The sequence below is a fragment of the Vidua chalybeata genome, chromosome Z (assembly GCF_026979565.1).
Source record: "Vidua chalybeata isolate OUT-0048 chromosome Z, bVidCha1 merged haplotype, whole genome shotgun sequence".
Taxonomy (NCBI): domain Eukaryota; kingdom Metazoa; phylum Chordata; class Aves; order Passeriformes; family Viduidae; genus Vidua; species Vidua chalybeata.
Window position 1 is genome coordinate 950,376 of NC_071570.1, and position 19,484 is coordinate 969,859.

The window sequence follows — 19,484 nt, forward strand, 5'->3', positions numbered from 1 at the left end:
GGGCGCTGAGGAGAGCCGGGCGCGAAGGGAGGCGGCATCGCTGAGGGGAGCGGTAGCGAAAGGCGGAATTGCTGAGCAGAGCTGGGTGAGAAGGGAGCCGGGATCGCCGAAACGCAGCGGGAAGGGAAGGCAGGACCGCTGAGGGGAGCGGGAAAGAAGGGCGGAAGGCGGAATTGCTGATCGGAGCCGGGCAGGATCTCTCTGAGCGCCCTCAGCGCCCCCACCCCGCTCCGGTTCCGCCCCTGAGGCCTTTACTCCCTCCGGGAATTAGGATAGCATCGAACAACAGCCGCCGCACCATTTATTACTTGGTTGTGTAAGTTCAGTTTATTTCAGCATTTAACAGAAGACAAAGCCCTCGGTAAAAACTCATTTTTCAACATACACATGCTTACGCTGGTGTGTCTCCCATCACACACCAGCATCACCCATCGCCTTCTTTTTTCTCGTGGGGTAGGGATGGAGATAATTAAACAGTTTACACTGATCCCAAGCTACTTTTTTTTTTTTTTTCTTATTAGCTACAAATATAAAGGTTTATTTTGTTAAGGACAGGCTGCTTATCTCTCCCAAGGAAGGAATCAGCAGAATCTCTGTTGCTTTGCCACAATTCCCTGATACATAAAAGCTCACAGTTCCCTCTCTTCTCTATCCCCAAAATCCTGAAGAGCTTATAAACAGAATAACATACAAACGAGTTGAAGGACTGTGTTAAAGCAGGAATGCAATCCAGTCTGTGTCCAGCAGAATTAAGGAGAACAGAAAATGTGCAAAAGCAGCACTACAGCAGATTATTGAAATAGCTTTGTACAAGAATACATCTTAATATTTTAGCAGAGAAGAACAGTCAGGGTGGAAATGTGGCACTAATTCCCCCAGGCAAACCACAGAAAAAGGAGGAAGAAAATGTTCAAAAGCTCTCTGCTTCATAAGGAGTTTTTAATGTCAATAATTAAGAGATTAAAAACAAACCAAAGAGAGTTCTGAGCCCAAAAGCTCAAAACCTGGGGTTTTTCATGTTTCCTAGCTGCTCCAAACAACCACACAAATGCTTGTTCTAGACTTTAAGCGTGGGGGTTGTCTTGCACTAACAACCTCTGCAGTAAACAAAATTACAACATGTGACATAAGAAAGGGGGAAAAACCCTGAAACTGCACAATCAGATACAGAAAAAAACGTACTACAGATCCCCATGCCTATGAGGAGTATTTAAACCCGGCATTCAGAAGTTTCTTTTGTTGTTTAAACCAGGTCATGGGAATGATCTGAGGTTTGTGCAGGCAACTGAAACCCCTCCTGTGGTCTCCACCAGTTTACTGATTAAAAGATAAAGTTTCTGCTGCATGTTTTCAGGGCAGAGGAAAGAATATCAGAAGAAAGTTTCTTTCTGGAGCCTACTGCACCACCCGGTGCTACCTGTAGTCGCAGGCCCAAACTTAGCATAATGTTTCAGAAAGCTGTGGTATGATCACAAGTCAGTTTCATCATCAGGAAGCAAGATTGTTCTTTTCAGTTTATTAAGCAAACACCCCTGAGTAAAGAGGCTGATATCCACTTTCTTCTTTCTTGCAAGTAAGCACACAGATGCTCAGCATGCCGAAGAACTGGAAAAGAGGGAGTGCACAAGGGCCTTAGTCCTGCTGTGTTTCTGTTTCAGTTGTCAGACTAAACACCTACACAGAGATGACTTCATCATATGAAAAAAACTAAAAATACACCTACAGAAAGCGTTATTTTTGCATACCAATTCACAGTAATAGTTCCGGCTGGAGTGTTTCCTCTCCGGTTTGCTCCATTAATTAATACATTCACATTAATTACTAGTTATCTTGCCATGGGGAAAATTTCAGCAAAAGGCTAGGATCGTTCTGGGATAAAATGAGTTCTCCAAACTATTTAAGCACACCTTCAGACAATGAGTGAGAGGAATGGCTTCCCACCAGGAAGGGCAGGGATGGATGGGATACTGGGAAGGAATTGCTGGCTGGGAGGATGGGCAGGCCCTGGCACAGGGTGCCCAGAGCAGCTGTGGCTGCCCCTGGATCCCTGGAAGTGTCCAAGGCCAGGCTGCACGGGGTGTGGAGCATCCTGTGGAGGTGGAAGGTGTCCCTGTCCATGGCAGGGGGTGGGACTGGATGGGCTTTGAGGTCCCTTAACACCCAAACCATCCTGGGATTCTGTGACTATGATAAAATGGATTCCACATTGAATTTCCATCCCAAATCCCCTAACTATCTTCTGAATCCCTCCTGTCATTGCGAGGCAGATGAAATGGAGACAGCTGGAAAAACACAACTGAGGAACATAGCACTGAATCTACTTCAAAAGCAGAAGAAAGCTGTAGGGCTGTTAGGATAATGAAGATGAAAAAGACCTGAGATCCAAGGGCAAACAGCGCTATTTTCCATGAGGGAAGAGACAGGAGCGTTTACCTTTACGATGGCAAACCCCAGGATTACAAGCATGGCATAGCTGATAACGCTCTGCAGCCCAGACTCCAGCTCCTGTGCACAGCCCTGCCACGAAAGAGAGAGGTAAAAACACGTTAAAAGGTGTTCATCCAGCTGGAAGTTTTTATTATTTCCACCCCCAGCTCTCCCAAGGAAGCAGCGCCTGGTAAGGCCTGCCTAATCAGCGCTGCAGGTCTGAGGAACTCCATTCTTGTCTTCCAGACCTGCTGGCTTATTTCCTCCTGCGTGAGGAGAGGCGCTGAGAGAGTGGCATTTACTGACATTTGCTGCATCTGGATTTCCTCTAGCTCAGTCATTTAAACAAGAGCCCAAAATGCAGAGCCAGAATGGCCATCTATGATACCTACAGAAGTCAACTTAGCGGCTTATCCCCAGACTGGAGAACCTGGTATGGAGTTAATAGAATCACAGAATGGTTTGGGTTGGAAGGGACTTTAAGGATCATTCAGTTCCATCCCCTCCCATGGGCAAGGACACCTTCCACTATCCCAGGTTGCTCCAAGCCCTGTCCAGCCTGGCCTTCCAGGGATCCACAGGCAGCCACAGCTCCTGTGGGCAACCTGTGCCAGGGCTTGCCCATCCTCATATCTGATCTACACTGATCCTCTTCTAGCTTAAAAACATTACCCCTTGTCCTTTTGCAACAGGCCCTGCTAAAATGTTTGACCTCATCTTCCTTACAGGCAACCTTGAGGCCCTGGCAGGGGCTCTGAGCTCTCCCTGGAGCCTTCTCTTGTGCAGCTGAACAGCCCCAGCTCTGCCCAGAGGGGCTCCAGCCCTCAGAGCATCGTCATCCTCCAGATTCAGCGTGGTCAATCCCAGATCAGTCTGTTCCCCTGCCCCAGACCTGTTTCAACAACTACAGCTATGGCCATATCCCTAAACTCTGCCTGGCGTGCTTCCCTCCACGGTTCCACCTGGCTGAAAAATGGAACATGGCCTAACTGAACATGGCCCAAACCGAGCCCCTCATCCTCACCCGTGTGTTGAGTTCCTGCGGCTGATCCAGGTGCCCGGTGCAGTTCTTGGCCTCTTGCTGGCAGCAGCTCTGGGGGACACTGTTGTTCCCAGTGGAATTAAACCACTGGGTGGTCGTCCAGTCACTGTAGTTCTTAACCCCACAGCAGTGAAGCTACCAAACACAGGACAGAGGCACAGCAGTTGTGTTATATAGCATTATACATATGTATTACTAGTTACTTTTGAGATATATATATATATATATATAATTCATATATATGAATGCTCGTGGTGAGTTGAACCTCTCTTAGGCATAGCCAGAGCTGCCAGTAGTTCGCAGCAGATTTACAAGCAGCGGTGCTTCAGGAAAACAACCACAGATGTAATAAATCAATCTCCTTCACAGATTATTACATCCCTCTTAGTTTATCCTTTCTGAAAGCTCCAACAGGAAGGTGACAAGTTGCAGGGTAGAGTCTTCCATCATCTCACTATTTTTATGGTGCGGTGTTCTCAGCAGCAGTTACTCATACGGACTTATTTGCTGTGATGCAAATGTCACTCACATCAACCACATCCCTCACTACATAACTTCACACCCAGAGCCTGAACACTGCAAAGTGAGGGGCACCCTCAGCTGCCTTGGAGAACTGGATGCTAAAGACAGCGACAAGTTCCAGGATACTGCCCCACTCATCCTCTCCCCTCCTTTCCCAGCCTAAATTCCTCGTTTAGGACCCAACTGTTCTTTTCCAAACAATGCTTAAATATTTTCTTACCTGCTCTTGCAAGTAATCCACAACTGCAGACTCTGAGTTTTTGCCATCATACTTCTCAAAGACTGAGCGCATTGTACCTTGCACATCAGTTTTTACCTGTTTAGAGAGAGAAAAACAACGCAGATGATTTTAATGCAAGAACTAAAATTTTTATCTGGTGGAAACTGCAAAAGATCTGTATCCCAAATAAGTCAGGGGGAAAAAATCAGAAATAAGAAAGATGAAGCAATGTTTTAGACAAAATTCAGGTGGCACTTAGCCGGAATCATGTTCCTGGGTAGAAGCTTGCCGCCCTTGATGGAAAAGCCCTCCTTTGGGAGCATCAGCAACTGTTTAATCCAACTCAGAGACTGTTATGATATCTGCCAGGTACTTTATATATTCACCGTGTTCCCAACAAAAACATCCCCGTTCCCATTTGCTCTGCAGGTTGTAGGACAGGGGATGAAGTAAAAAAAAAACCAAAACAACCAGATAAATTGGAATGATAAAACAATGTGAAATCTACTCTCTACTTTTTTGTTGGGACAGAGTTGTTAATTCGTAATTTACCTTTTCCCTGTAAACAAATCCCAAGACAAAAGCGGACACTTCTGCAATGAAGATAACCAGGATAATGGCCAAGAACTGAAAACAAAAAAGAGAGACATTAAGAGAGAATCCCACAGCACTTGAACTCAACTGCACAATACACTTCACATTAATTTACAGCAGTAAGTGATCATTATCTCTTACTGCCTCTCCAATCAAAATAGTTCTCAGAAGATAATTTAGAGTAGGAGAAGCTGTGGCTGCCTCACCCCTAGAATTGTTCAAGGCCAGGTTGGACAGGGTTTGGAGCAACGTGGTGGTATTGGCTGGTCTAGTGGATGCTGTCCCTGCCCATGGAAAAGGGGTCGGAACTGGATGAGCTTTAAGGTCCTTTGCAACCCAAATGTTTTGGGGATTATTGTGCATGGCTGGGGCGATGACTGTGGCTCCACAGGCTCTGTGCCTGATCCTGAACACTGCCGCGACGTGACCTGTGTGAAGAGCCTAGGGAACACTTGACAAGGTGATGTCAAAGGGGCGAGCGCACAGATCAACCAGCAGCTGAGTTAGGTACATTGTGCACCGCTTGTTGGGCTCACACTGCCTTCTGAGCTTGACTCTGGGCATGAAGCTACTCTAAGTGAACCTTTCTGGGTTTTTAAAAGCAATTCTGTGAGCAGTCAAGGCATGCTTTCAGCACTCAGAGGATCGAAGTCAGCAGAAAAATGGATACACAACTGGTTTGCCTGCTTAGAAACTCGCATTTCCTCCTGTTCCTTCACCACCTCACTCCTCGAAACTTGCTGCTCCCCGCACTCATCTTCCCTGAGCCAGCTGAGGCTGACCAGAGCATCTCAGCCGCCAGTGCTTCAGCGGCGCGTATCGCCGCGACCTTTCCTTTCGTTCCGCCTCCCCTGCCAGCGGGAGGCAGGCGACACCCACGGACCGTCGCAGTGACAGCCGCGGTGACACTCACCAGCCCCAGGCCGACCCGAGACTCGCGGAAGGTGGCGCAGCAGCCGATCAGCCCGATGATGAACATCACCACGGCCACGCAAATGATGATCACAGCTGGCAGCAGGGCGTACTTGTCCTGCAGAAAGTTGTCGTAGCTCTTGTAGGTGTTGATGACGTACGCCCCAACATAGCTGAGGCCTGCAGCTGCCGCCTGAAATGCAGTAAGGAAAAGTGATTAGCAGCTATTTATTAAGCATCTGACCTGGAAACTAATCATGGATTGTTTTCTAATAGTGATTTTAGAAATAATGGCTACAGTGTGCAAAGAACTAGATGGGAAAAACGCTGAATCTGAAACTATTACCTAATCTAGGCATTCAAACTTGAACACAGAGAAGACAAAATTCACTGTATCGCTCCCCTGCTAGTAAGGCACCACGGGAGCTGAGCTGAAAGGCTGGTGTCTGTAGACCTGCATCAGTGTCTTTGCAGAATGCCAAGCTCACACTACATCCCGCCCAAGGCTGCATTAGTAGGAATCAGATCACTACAGGGTTGTTTTGTTTGTTTGTTGTTTCTTTTTTTGGTTTTTTTTTTTTTTTTTTAGAAAAATTCATCCTTTGCATTCTCATTACCCACTACGGCAGGCACAAATGTACCTAGTCTCAGCAAAACAGTCCCTCCTTTTCCTGGAGGAAACAGCTTTCTGCAACCTCTAAAATAATCTCTCTCCCAGAAGGATGTTTTGCTGATTTGAGGCCATGGCAGAGTGCACCAGTAGCAGCTGCCCTGGAGACCAAAGATTTTTACCCACTGGACTGGGTATAGCCCTGGAAACAACACCACAAGACTCAGCCATGCCCTTATTGATGGCACAAAAAAAATTCTCTCAAGAATCAGGATGGCTCATCCACCCTCTGTAATCCTGCAGCACAAGGAAAATGAAGCACCCTCCGTATTCACATTCTGGAAACTTAAGGGAAACCAGCCGGTTTGTTTTCAACAGGTCACAGCAGGATTTCATCACACAGCCTTGGAGCAGTTTGTTACCTCCCCAGCACTGTACGTTTTAATTAATCAAACACTCCTCATGCTGGAGCTAGGACTTGCTAATTCCTTGACCTTGTTTGGCTCTTTCCCCTCCAGCCAGGTCTGCTGCCTGCCTTTCAATTACCTCCAAGTGCAGGAACATCTTTTGTTTCAGACAGTTCCCATCCCATAATCTCGCATTCCCAGATGCTGTCTGTACCTCAGAATTACTGGGGTTAGAGGCACCAAGTGATGGAGCCAGACATTTAGTACAGGACCTGCAAGATCCTGCTGCACTGGGGCTCAGATATAGCAGGTCCTCTGCAAAGTGGGTTATCAGGAAAAGGAATAGGATCACCAATTCTCAACACGTTATTTGTTTTTCTTCTCCACATGCACTGGGTTTTCAGATATGCTGATGATTAAAGTGGTTGCTAAAGCTTCCTTTCATTTTTCCTCTCTTTGAGGAAAATCTTTTTCCTATTTCCCCATCTACAGGTGTAGGGTGACCATAGCTTTCTCCTGACACCCCTTTTTAGGGATTCAGGGAAAGCATGAGACCACTTTGTCTCAAAGGGCACCACGACCTTCTCACTTCACCACGGGAGTGAGGAGTTGAGGAGGAGCAACCTCACCTTCTCTTCCAATACTCTGTTCCTGAACTGAAAGGGGGACAGGAAAAATCCTTGGAATGGCAACAGCAGTAAAGTGTTACAGCAATGGGCCCCTGGCTGGGTAATAATCGACATAGACTCCATGTATTCACACAAGGCTGATAATTTAATTTATTAAGAAACCCATTGCTTTTTTATACCCTAGTTTGCTACATGTGGAATTGATTGTCCTCCAATCAAAACAGCATCACCACTGGCTAATTAAGAAATCACCCTTTGGTAAACATATTCCACAGGTTCACAACACCAGGTGCAGCAAGTGAAGATGAGAATTGTTTCTCACTCTTTTCTCTGATCTTCTCACAACCTTTCCCAGGCATTGTTCTGGGAAAGTTGTTTGTCTCTGTGGCCAGAGAGCTGCTGCCATAGTAAAGGTGGAGGTGGGGACACATCACCTCCATCCTCTTTTGCCTTCAGTTGCAGAAAAAGAATGAAGGTGCACGACTCAAAACGTGTATCCTGTATTTCTGGCCTGGAATGCTGGATGCACGTGTCTGTCCACCTACTCTCTGCTCTGAAACAGCATCATCTGTCAAGGACAGTCATGGAGGGGTAAGCAAAGTCGTGCCAGGGCCTCACCACCACCGCAGGGAATGATTCCTTCCCAATATCCCATCCCACCCTGCCCTCTGGCAGTGGGAAGGCATTCCCTCTTGTCCTGTCACTCCAGTCTCTTTTCCAAAGCCCCTCTCCACCATGGGGGAGAAACATTCTCCATTTTTCATCCATACTCCATTTTCCATCCATTTCCAGTGTGCTCAACAGGCAATACAAAGGAAGCAGCACAGGACACGCTGAAGACCAAACAGCTGCGGGGAGCTAAGAAAGACTTTGCTGCAAGAAAAGGCTGCCACAAATTAAGAAAAAAAAATGAATACATTATGAAGCCAATTGACAAAAGGTCCCTAAAACCAAGACCAGCAAAGCTCCATGACTGCAAGACAAACCAGGAGGTCAAGTGTTAAGTTCAAGGAACTCAAATATGAAGCACTTTCACAGTGGGTTCTATTGCAATACTCAGGATTGCCTTGTTTCTGGTCAAAGCACAACCAGCAAGAAGTCTACTAAAATTTCCAAACTTCTGCGTCCAAGCAGAAAAAGGAAGTGTAATGAGGCAAAACCAGAAGTCTTTGGGAAAAGACTTAAAGGAAGATGACCACAAATATTGCCACAACTTCACCCATGAATTTTAATTCAGTGGGAAGAATTCTGAAGCCTTGAAGAGCAGGGTCACTTAGGAATGGAAGGCATCACAGCTAATGACCTCTTCCCTGATTTTTGCAGGTGAGTCCCAGAGACAAGTTTTGAAAGCAAAGATGAAAAATACTTCAGAACTTAAATCAGAACTCTTCCCTTAAGCCTTTCCAGAATTTAAGGCAAATTCAAAATCCGGTGGAGGGATTTTTTTCACCTCAACATCACAAGACCTACAGCCCATTTCTAGATCTAAGATGAAGATGTACTAAGATGTACTTCTCTAGAAGGACAAGTCCTTTGCATTGCAAGAGATGGATCTTAAAGTATGTCTGATTAGGTTTCTGTTAGATCTCAAGAAATAAACAATCCCAGAAACACAAAGGCCAGTTTGAGCAATTCCTTTTGAGGAGGAATAGATCAAATACCTCCTTTTCCACAATTAGTCAACCACCTCCTCAAACCCATCTAAAATGACACACAAGGATGCCAGGATTATGCCAAGAAATGCACTTCTTGTCACGCTTTTTGTCGGTCTCCTGCTTGTCAGCGTGCTTGCAGCCAGCCAGTGCCCAGCAGGCTCCCACCATGCGGGCGCAAACCCCGGCACGGGCAGCCTGGGGTGACTCAAGGTGGACGTGGGAGAAGCAGCTCCCCTGGGCCACCCACAGCCAGCACAACACCCACCCCTGACCCTGTCCTGCCCACGCACACTGACTCACCAGGCCACCAGGAAGCTGCTGCTGTTTCTTTACAGTGCTGGTGACTTCCTTAAGACATGATGGCAAGATGAGGGGAAAGGAAATTTTGCAAGAAAACCCCTTTTCACAGCTGGGCAACGGAGCTGCAGCCGCCTTGGCTGCCTCACCCACCACGGCTTGCACCCTTCAAGGACCTAGTGCCAGAATCAATTTTTCATATCCCACGCCCTTGACAGAAAGCAGAAAAACTATTTGAGCATGAAAAAAGTGAACTCCTCGGGGCTGAGTGAGAAGAAAGCCAAGCTGTGACAGTCACCAGATTTTCCCAGGCAGAGGTTTGGGCAGGGCCCGGGCTCACCAAGCCCCTCCACACTTAGCTGAGCCAGCAGGTGCACAGAGGACAAACACAACAAGGGGGGACTCTCAGTCACATAACACACACACAGCACTGTGAATATTCACTCCTGCCCATGAAACCCTGCACTGTCTCACTGACGCAGAACAGGACAGCTGCTGGAAAACACTAATTTTATGTATTTTTTTTTTAAATGCAACAAGCCTCTTACTTTGTGTTCCACTGTTTTTATATGCTCATGACCAAAAAGCCCCTACCCTTTTCAGGAGGCTTATAGCCATGCAAATACTTCATGCCACTTAATCACAGACATAGAAGAGGCTGCTTAAAGCTTCCTCTATACCACTGCTCTGAAATATATGCAAATTATCTATCTATATCTCTCTCTATGTATATTTCTTTTTCTATCAGTGAGGCAGAACAGGTGCTTTTCCACCTTTACTTCTCTGTTTTCATAAGCCAGCCTTATGTGATGGCTGAGAACAGAGGTTACTGTTCGTTCACAGTTATCAGCACAGGCTTCTTTTCCCCTGCCAAACCCAGATAAGGTACAGCAAAGTAGCCAAACTACCAGCTATGATGTTAAAAGGCAGTGTCTGCCGCTTGGAGGATTTGGGGGTACTTTTTAAAAGGTTTCTCCCAGCATCCTCCCATTTCCAGCGTGTTGATTCTATGATTTGATCTGTTACTGTAAACTGGCATGAGGCTTTCTTTTGAAAAGGCTGGAAAATTAAAAATACAGAGTAACAAAGCTGTAGTGTTAAAAGGAGAAGCTTAAGAACAAGGGTGAATTCCGAATTCCCCCCATGTGTCCAGCATGATGCAGCCTCTATACAGGAAAAAAATGAGGCTATGAGACCTACAGACATTTCTCCTTTGTCCAACGGGACTTTCCCAGGGCCAGCACTAATATCCACAACAGCACAAAACTCAGGCTGGCTGGACTTCTCCCTGTGTCATTAACTTTCTATGGGCAAAGACAGGTAAGAGAAAGAATGCCATTTTTCATGACACAGTAAGAGCAGCTGTCTTCTACAACAAACTACTGCAAAAAAAAAAAACAAACCTGGAAGAACTATGAATATCCACACAAACCCTTTCTGAACCACTGCCACCTAACTCATTGTTAGACAGTCAGCTCACAGAGCTGCCTAAGTTAATTTTAAGGCTCAAATCCCACTTTTTTTACCAGTATCTTTGCATAGTCAGATGCAAATTATTATGTCAATTATTCTTCAATTATTACTTTGCCAATTACAGTTATTACTACTGTGCTGCCCCCATGTCTCTCATATCTAGAATAAGCCTCCAGCAACACTGGTCTCAAGTTACAGCTGCCCATCCTCTCCTTAACACAGAAGACACTCCATGCCTTTGTTTTTTGGCTTAATTTTTCAGTGTACAAGAAGTGTTTTTGATTTACCTTGACAGGTAAATCTTCTGCTCAAAAGGTTTTGCACATTTCCTCCATAAATAATGTATTTTATGACCCAACAGCCAGCTTGCATGGCAAAGGGAATCACTATCTGGCTCCCTTGCTGATTTATTGTACTACAAGATTTGTTCTTCCCATTCACTGCCACAGTTTCAAGTCCTCCCTGGCTGCTGCACTACTCCATTTTCAGGGAGGCAACAGGTATTCTTTTCTAGGGGAAAAGAAAGGCACTGGGCATTTTTGAGAAAGCTTTCCTCACTTTATCCTCATTTTAACCAGTTTAAAACTCCACTTGGCCCACATGGACCAGGCACTTCCCAGAAATGAGGGTCTCCCTTGGCCTGAGGCAAAGCTGGTTTCTCCCAGCAGTGAGAGTGACCCCAACTCAGCACCTCCCATCCCACGCGCACAATTTTCTCTCCATTTTCCCTGCTGGATTTAGAACTCTGCCAGCTGGAAGGTTCAGCTGCCGTTTCCTACCCTGCTTACGGTATTAATTTCTCTAAATGGTAAATCAGGTACTGCCACATTTGTGTTCTCTGGCTTCACCCAGGACGGTGTTCGCTCGTGCGTGGTCACTCTCGCAGCGGAAAAGGTTTCTGATGTTCAGAGGGACCATCCTGTGCTTCAGCTTGTGCTCACTGGCCCTGCCATGGGCACGGACAGCATCATCTGGGCAAGCACAGCCACAGAGGAGCAAGCAAAGCTGCTGCTCTGGGCACCCTGTGCCAGGGCCTGCCCACCCTCCCAGCCAGCAATTCCCAGTTCCCAATCTCCCACCTGTGCCTGCCCTCTGGCAGTGGAAGCCATTGCCTGTGTGCTGTCCCTGCATGCCTTGTCCCCAGTCCCTGTGCAGCTCTCCTGGAGCCCCTTGAGGCCCTGGCAGGGGCTCTGAGCTCTCCCTGGAGCCTTCTCTTGTGCAGCTGAACAGCCCCAGCTCTGCCAGGCTGGCTCCAGAGCAGAGGGGCTCCAGCCCTGGCAGCAGCTCCGGGGCCTCCTCTGGGCTGGCTCCAGCAGCTCCACGTCCTTGTGCTGTTGGAGCCAGGGCTGGAGGCAGGATGGGTCTCCTGTTAGTCACAAACCTGCTGTGTTCCCTCAGATCTTCATGTTGTGAAAGCACTGATTTACAAAATAACAAAAAAATACTGAACTCAGCACGTTGGCTTTGGATTGGAGCAAAAAGCAACAAAGCTGTGAGCTCCTACCAGGCTGTCCTCAATTCCAGCAGCACCGACAGCCCCAGTTGAGAATTCCCGCCAATCTCATGCCAGTCATTACCCTCAAACTAAAACCTTCAAATCAGTTTCCTCACATGAGCTTACAGAGGTAGGACAGAACCCAGACAACTGTTCTGAGAGCCAAGTTACACCAAGGCACAGCAGACCCACCAAGGTCTGCTACACCTAAATATTCAGCTGGTATGTACAACTTGTGGGGCATGTTTCAGCCTGCCTTCAAAACACACCTCAGGGCTGCTTGTTGGCTATGGTGGGAAACATTTGCTTTTTCCTTTTCTTCCTCAAATGAAAACAATGAGCAGCTGCCAAAAGGCTCTTACAACATATGTCTCTTTCTTCAGGAGAAAAAATCCCCAAACCAACATTTTCTTTCAATTTACGTGCTGCAAAACCACACACTCAGAGGGGATTCTGGGTGTAGTGGGCTTGTTTTCAAGCTATATTAAGTAAATATCCACCTTAAGGGTTGTTTTAGCACACTGCTTCCTGTTCCCCAAGCCTAATTCCAATGTTATTTTGCCATCCCTAAAAGCCAGGACATACCTACAAAGCACAAATGGTGGGATGTCCTCATGGAGACACTGCACAGCAGTGCAAAGCCAGGAATCCTGCCCCAATTCCTATGAATTCTAATGCTTAAACCCCTGCCTTGGGGATAGGGTGCTGCTGTTAATCACAATCACAGAGGCAGCAGGACCAGGAGGAGAAACCCATTTTCACTTGTCAGGGCCCCCATTTTCACTTGTCAGAACCCCCATTTTCACTTGTCAGAACCCCCATTTTCACTCGTATTCTCCCCAAATACACAGACTGCAGGGCATGAGCTTGCAGGGAGTGTAACTTCAGCTGAGCACGGACTGATTTATCAGCCAGTGCCAGGCTGTTTTGGATCTGAGCAACCTGTCTGGACACAAAACACCCTGTAGTTCAATATTTGCCTTCAGAACCACCCCAATTTCTCCGTCAGCTGTTCCAGGCTCAGACACCGGACGCTGCAACTAAACCAAGGTGCACCTAAATCACAGCAGAGCTAATCCTAAATCTTGCTAAAGAGGTACCAAAATGGGACCTCTTGACCCCTTCTAATTACCACATGCACTTCCACAACATGGAACTACAGAATCCCAGAAGGGTTTGGGTGGGAACAACCTGTAAAGCGCATCCAGCTCCACCTCCTGCCATGGGCAGGGACTCTTTCCACTGTCCCAGGTTGCTCCAAGCCCTGTCCACCCTGGTCTGGGATGCTTCTGCTTCTCTGGGTAACCTATAGGAGTGCCTCACCACCCTCACAGGAACAACTCCTTCCCAACATCTACCCCGAATTTCCCCTCTTTTCAGTGAGAAGCCATTCTCCCATCACTACAGCTCCTGATGAAGAATCCCTCTTGCAGCTCCTGTCAGACATTGGAAGGCTGTTATGTGGTCTCCACATGACTTTGTCTCCAGGCTGATCACCCCCACCTTCTCAGCCTGCTAACCTCTGGTTTTGGTGACCTGCACACTGGGAGACCTTTGAGGAGACCGAAGTGCCTTCAGGGATGGATGCACAGCCCGGCCATCCGACAGGTCCTTTCACTGCCACAGGAACTGTCTGGCTGAGGCTGTTCCTCCAAATCTGCATCACTGTCCCAACACCTCCCCTCTGCTGACCGCACAGCACCAGCCCCTTCGTTTTAATTTAGTCCGTGAGGCTGCTACGCAATACAGCAAAGCCCGTTTTCCTGAAAGTCAGTTCAGTTCCTCTTCCTGATTTTGGGCAGAGTAATTTAAAACAAGGAGCAACTTTACCCTTTCAAGGCACGCTCAAAAGGGTCACATCAAAGTGCCCAGGCATCAGCCCCATCCTGTGACCACTCTGCATCATGTGGCTGCTCTGCTGTCATCATTCAGAGACGAGCTAGAAATTAAATTATAGAATGGCTGGGGTTGGAAGGGACCTTAAAAACCACCGTGGTTCCAACTCTCAAGGAACCCACCACCTCCCCCTTCCCTTCATCAGTAAAATCTTTGCTATCCAATACCTTGTTCATTAAAAGTATCCAATACGTAGTATCCATTAAAAGTATCCAAATTTCTCTCTGACTGAGGTTTCAGAGTAAGCCTTCCCAAAGTACTCATTACTGGCATGAGTGATTTCAAACCATTCACACATGCAAGAATTTTTCTTGCGGGTAAGTTTTTACCTCCAAATCACTAAAAATCATTTAAAGTGAACCACAGCAATATAGTGATTCCTTGAGCAACCTGGTGTAGTGGAAGGTGTTCCTGCCCATGGCAGGGGGCTGCACTTCTTGTCAGCAGATCAAACGTTGCTCTCTCAAATCCCCTGGTCCTGCTAAAGCTGCCTGGGCAGGGACTTGTCCTTATGCTTCTCCCTGCTGTTGGGCAAGTAAAGCAAGGAGGCTGGGCAAGTGCCCACCTCTGCTTAGAAGTGAAAGGGGAATCTGGGCAAACAGGATTTTCACTGCAGGAACACCTAAGGTAGCCCTTTGGTGATGAATCAGAATATCTTGCGTTGGAGGGGACCCACAGGGATGGTGTAAGTCCAGCTCCTAGTCCCCAGGACCACTGGTGAATGCCAAATCCCCTCTGAAGGCAGAGACCTGCTTAGTGACAATGAAGCTGAAGGTGAGCAGGGGCAAGGTGCTGGATGCTTTGAGGCTAAAAGTGACCTGGAAGGTATTTGCTGCACGTTATACAGAAATACTGGAGCACAAAGCTTCCAGCTGATTTTAACATTCTCAGTTTCTTCCCTTGGACCACGAAGTGAATCCCAGCATTTCACCTCCTTCAAAAAGATCATCATATCCCACCCAGCGAAGTCCCCTTAAAAGACATTGCCAAGAACATCATGGTCTGCTCTGACCCTTCCTCTCCCTCTTTTTGGTCCCATGAGATAAACCTGCATGCCCAGTCTTCACCGGGAGCAGGCCAGCACCCACTCAACAAAACAACCACTCACTTGCACCTAATTGGCAGGTGCTAAAGAGCAGAAGAGGAGGTGGGAAGAACTCCCACAGCCTGAAGCACCACCCGTGGTAACCTTATAATTAAATAACCTTTAATCACTGCGTTTTTGGGGGGAATTATGCATAGATCCCTCACCCGCAGAATGACCTGTGCATACAGTGCTGAGGCTGGAGCTTAGGAGAAAAGCTGTTTTTTCACCTCATTTAGGAAGCTCGATTTGTCATTGTGGAACATCTGACTTCCTTCACTCTGCACGATAACAATCAGAAATCCAAAAGAGGATTTTTGCCTTTTTAGGATATACTTGAGTAATAACTTCTGTCAAAGAACCACATCTGCACCATCTGCTGACTATGCAGGTGGTGAATTATTTTCCATAATCATTTCTGAGCTGGGAAAGATCTGCAGCGTGCAATGTCTGGACATGAATTACTCCTTGGAGAAGGGCTCTGATGCTCTTTGCAAATCCTGTTTTCACAATCATCTGGAGCCTTGTACTTACAGAGCCCTGACTGTTAGAAATGTTCTGAAGGAGTATAAAAGAATCAGTCCCTCCATCTCCACCCTCCTAAACCAGAATTCCAGGTTCTGCAGTTCTACTGCTGGAATGTGGTCACCACACATAATGGTGGCAGCAGCATCTAAATGCCACAGGTACTGGGCTGCACTGCTCTTACTGGGATGAAAAACAACCCAAAGAGCTGCTCTGGGTCACCCCAAATTCAGAGACGTGCACAAGGATCATTACTGACAGTCCATGGACGCAGATGACCAGTCACAACTAGAGAGTGCTCCTACAGCAGAAGGAAAAGCACCAGAGACATTTCTAGGAGGATGTAAGGCTCTTGTTTCATTTTCAAAAAGCCAAGCGACGATGCTCACCTGTGAGGTACACCTGATCTGAGGCTTTCCACATACAAACAGAGGGATGCTGCAATGGTGCTCTGTGGCTACTTCAAAAAAAAAAAAAAAAAAAAAAAAACAAACAACAAAAAAAAAACCCCAAAAAAACAAAACAAAAAAAAACCCAAAAAACAAACCAAAAGAAAATCGCCACAAACCAAGCAGACACGGTGAGATCGCGTCACCTGGCATGCAGCAGTGACTCGGCCTGCAGCTCCATTTGTGCCAGAGGCTCAGGATTTGCGTGGAGCACATGCAACAATAAATTGTGCCGGGCCTCCGCGGAGGCGGCACAGGACAGAGGGGACGAGCTCCTCACCACAGCCAGCAGCAAGTCATGTTTTTACAAAAACGGCACCACACCCCACGAGGCCCCAGGGATTAATTCGAGCAGGATTCCTTATTTTGCTTTATTTTTTCTCTCCTCATGTAGCGTCTCTCCTTGGAAAACTGGTTCTTCTCTTCAGGAAGAGCCCCTGCTACAGCCAGAGCCATGCTGAGCCCAGCCCGGGCCGAGCAGCTCCAGGCCCTGGCTATCGCCGTCAGGTTGGAGCATCCCTGGAAAAGCCTCGTCTGGAAAACATCCAGGTGCTACAAAGCAGCCGAGAACCGCCAGCCCAGGGCCCGACACACCTGAGGTCTGACACGGCCCTTCCCTGAACGCAGCACACAAGTCCCAGGGCGGTCCATGGCGATGGTGGGGGTTTTCCAAACTTCCCCATGCAGGGGGAATGACCGAGCCTGGTTACCGGAACAATCCCCAGCTCTCCCGAACAACCACGAGGCTGCCACTGTTACGAGGCAGCCGTGCCACAAGCCCCCAAACCAACCAGCGGGTTAGGCTAAAAAGTATACAAACCGCCCTCGTTTTCCCACTTGATTGTAAATAATTACCGCGGAAGTGATCTGGAAAGCCGTAACTGTGCCAAGGACATAGCTGGAACAAAGTTCTCAGCAGTTTTCCTCCCCAAAAGTCTCCTCGCCCCAAATGTGCAGCAGAGCCCTTGTACAATGCCCTCGCCATGCGGCTCCATTTGCTTCCAATCACAAAACGTGGTTGCAGACTGCCTTAATTAAAAACACTACTAGAAAAAAGGGTACATTAAAAACACGCCACGAAGAAAAAAAAAAAAAAAAAGAACAAAAAAGTAACAAGCTATGACCTTATTTTTTTTTTTTTCTTAGCAACTTAAAACCCTAAATCTCCTCGTTCTTTAAGAACACGTAATTAGGCGTTGCTACAGAAATGTACGAGCACACAGCCAAGCTCAATGGCCCGGCTCGCTGCGGGATCGTGGGCACGTCCCCCGGCAGCGTGTCCCCCTGCCAGACCCCCGTCCCCCACGGCCCGGGACAGCCCCGCGGTACCCAGAAGGCGAGGCTCAGCAGCAGCAGCACGGTCTTGGAGGTGATGACTCCGCAGTCCATGTCAGCGCAGCTCTGGGGGCTGTGCCGCCGCACCGGCCCCGGCTCCCCGCGGGGCCGCCCCCGGCCCGCCCCTGCCCTGCCCTGCCCTGCCCTGCCCACCCACGGGACGCGTTTCCCCGTGGCCGACCAGGCAGATTTCCAAGCAGGGGGTAGGGAGTGCCGGGAGCAAATGCCAAAGCAAATGACTGTTGACTTCAGCGTGGTTTGGGTTTTTTTGGTGCCCCCAAAACTTCTGCAACTTTCCAGCGAAGTTACACTAAGGTCTGTGAAAAGCTCTCACTGCAGCACAAAGCTTTGCAACAGATTTGCCTTCCAGGGTTGCTAACCCACAGCTATCTCCCCTTCATCCAGCCTGTCTGTTTTGGTTTGTCTGAAGCCAATCTTCTCAATCACATGCTCCATGAACAGCAGGAATATGTGGATCGGTGGTGGGAATATGTGGATCCATGCTGGGTTAACAACTGGACTCAATGTCCTGGGCTGATCCCCCAGCGTGGGCAGCAGGGCAGGGGGGATTCTGCCCCTGTGCCCCTGTGCTCAGCTGAGAGCCCACCTGCAGAGCTGCCCCAGCCCTGGCTCCAACAGCACAAGGACGTGGAGCTGCTGGAGCCAGCCCAGAGGAGGCCCCGGAGCTGCTGCCAGGGCTGGAGCCCCTCTGCTCTGGAGCCAGCCTGGCAGAGCTGGGGCTGTTCAGCTGCACAAGAGAAGGCTCCAGGGAGAGCTCAGAGCCCCTGCCAGGGCCTCAAGGGGCTCCAGGAGAGCTGCACAGGGACTGGGGACAAGGCATGCAGGGACAGCACACAGGCAATGGCTTCCACTGCCAGAGGGCAGGCACAGATGGGATATTGGGAACTGGGAATTGCTGGCTGGGAGGGTGGGCAGGCCCTGGCACAGGGTGCCCAGAGCAGCTGTGGCTGCCCCTGGATCCCTGGAAGTGTCCAAGGCCAGGCGGGACGGGGCTTGGAGCAGCCTGGGACAGTGGGAGGTGACCCTGCCCATGGCAGGGATAGAACCAGATGGTGTTAAAGGTTCCTTTCAGCCCAAACCATCCTGTGACTCCACAACACAGGTTTGGACACTCAGAATACATCTGAAATGGTGGAATGTGAAGCTGAGCAGGTATGGGGAGAGGTATTGGAATTCAACGGCTGCAGAGAGCTGCAAATGTCGCTTAATTCCCACCAGCCAAGCCTCGTGCTTTTACAAAACAAGCTGGAGGTGCAGGACTGGCAGCCCAGGACTGCAGGGGTTTGTTTTGCAGAGCAGACCTTTGGCAGCCCGAACTGAGCTAAACCCACCCCTGCAGGATGCAGCGGTAACGAGTTTCCTGCCACTGCCCCTTCCTGGCAAAAAGTGCTGTAATGCAGTGTCTTCTGGGGGAGATGGACTTTGGAGGGGGTGTGCTGAACCAGCTCTCCAGCAGGAAAGCAGGAAAGGGAGATTATGGACAGCCTCTGCCCGCAGCCCACGAATTTAAGCTGCAGCTGCCTTGAAAGGCAGCAGACTCTGCTGGCTGCTGAAAAGAGAAATCTGCGTGCAGAAAGTGGGGTGAAGCTGATATCCAAAATTAAATTCCTTGGAGAGCAAAGATCAGCACGAAGTCAGAACTTGAGGACTGCTCACAGAGCTCCTCCTACCAGCAAGGCTCTCTTTGGCATCATGATTTCTGTTACAGCACTAAATATTAACTAAATGTGTAATTGTGGAGTTTTTTTAAAATCAAAAAAATCAGCATTTTTCACCCTTCCTTGTAGTGTGGCAGGTGGAGAAAGCAAAAAAAAAAAAAAAAAAATCACCTGGAAACCATTTCTCCTAATTTTGTAGGAATGATTGTTATCTGGGGGAAATAGTTTGAAGA

The 19,484-nt window shown here is 48.2% G+C and overlaps 1 protein-coding gene and 1 long non-coding RNA gene across 2 annotated transcripts; one reads left to right on the forward strand and one right to left on the reverse strand.

Annotated features, from left to right (window-relative positions):
• Positions 1 to 300: 300 nt before the first annotated feature.
• Positions 301 to 17,675, reverse strand: LOC128782318 (tetraspanin-36-like). Its single transcript, XM_053932583.1, has 7 exons — positions 17,567 to 17,675; positions 5,719 to 5,910; positions 4,764 to 4,838; positions 4,212 to 4,307; positions 3,452 to 3,604; positions 2,434 to 2,517; positions 301 to 1,605 (listed from the first exon to the last, which is right to left on the reverse strand). The coding sequence occupies exons 1-7, from the start codon at positions 17,624 to 17,626 to the stop codon at positions 1,519 to 1,521; spliced, it is 747 nt and encodes a 248-aa protein (XP_053788558.1). The 5' UTR covers positions 17,627 to 17,675; the 3' UTR covers positions 301 to 1,518.
• On the forward strand, positions 2,450 to 3,445 carry LOC128782319 (uncharacterized). The gene is made up of 3 exons (XR_008428726.1): positions 2,450 to 2,535; positions 2,674 to 2,860; positions 3,156 to 3,445. It is a non-coding gene; the product is annotated as an uncharacterized LOC128782319 (long non-coding RNA).
• Positions 17,676 to 19,484: the final 1,809 nt, after the last annotated feature.

Coding starts and splice junctions, on each gene's coding strand:
- LOC128782318 (XM_053932583.1), bottom strand. CDS start 17,626: ATGGACTGCGGAGTCATCACCTCCAAGACCGTGCTGCTGCTGCTGAGC. Junction 5,911..17,566: donor TGCTGAGCCTCGCCTTCTGG/GTACCGCGGGGC, acceptor ACTGCATTTCAG/GCGGCAGCTGCAGGCCTCAG. Junction 4,839..5,718: donor CTCGGGTCGGCCTGGGGCTG/GTGAGTGTCACC, acceptor TTTTGTTTTCAG/TTCTTGGCCATTATCCTGGT.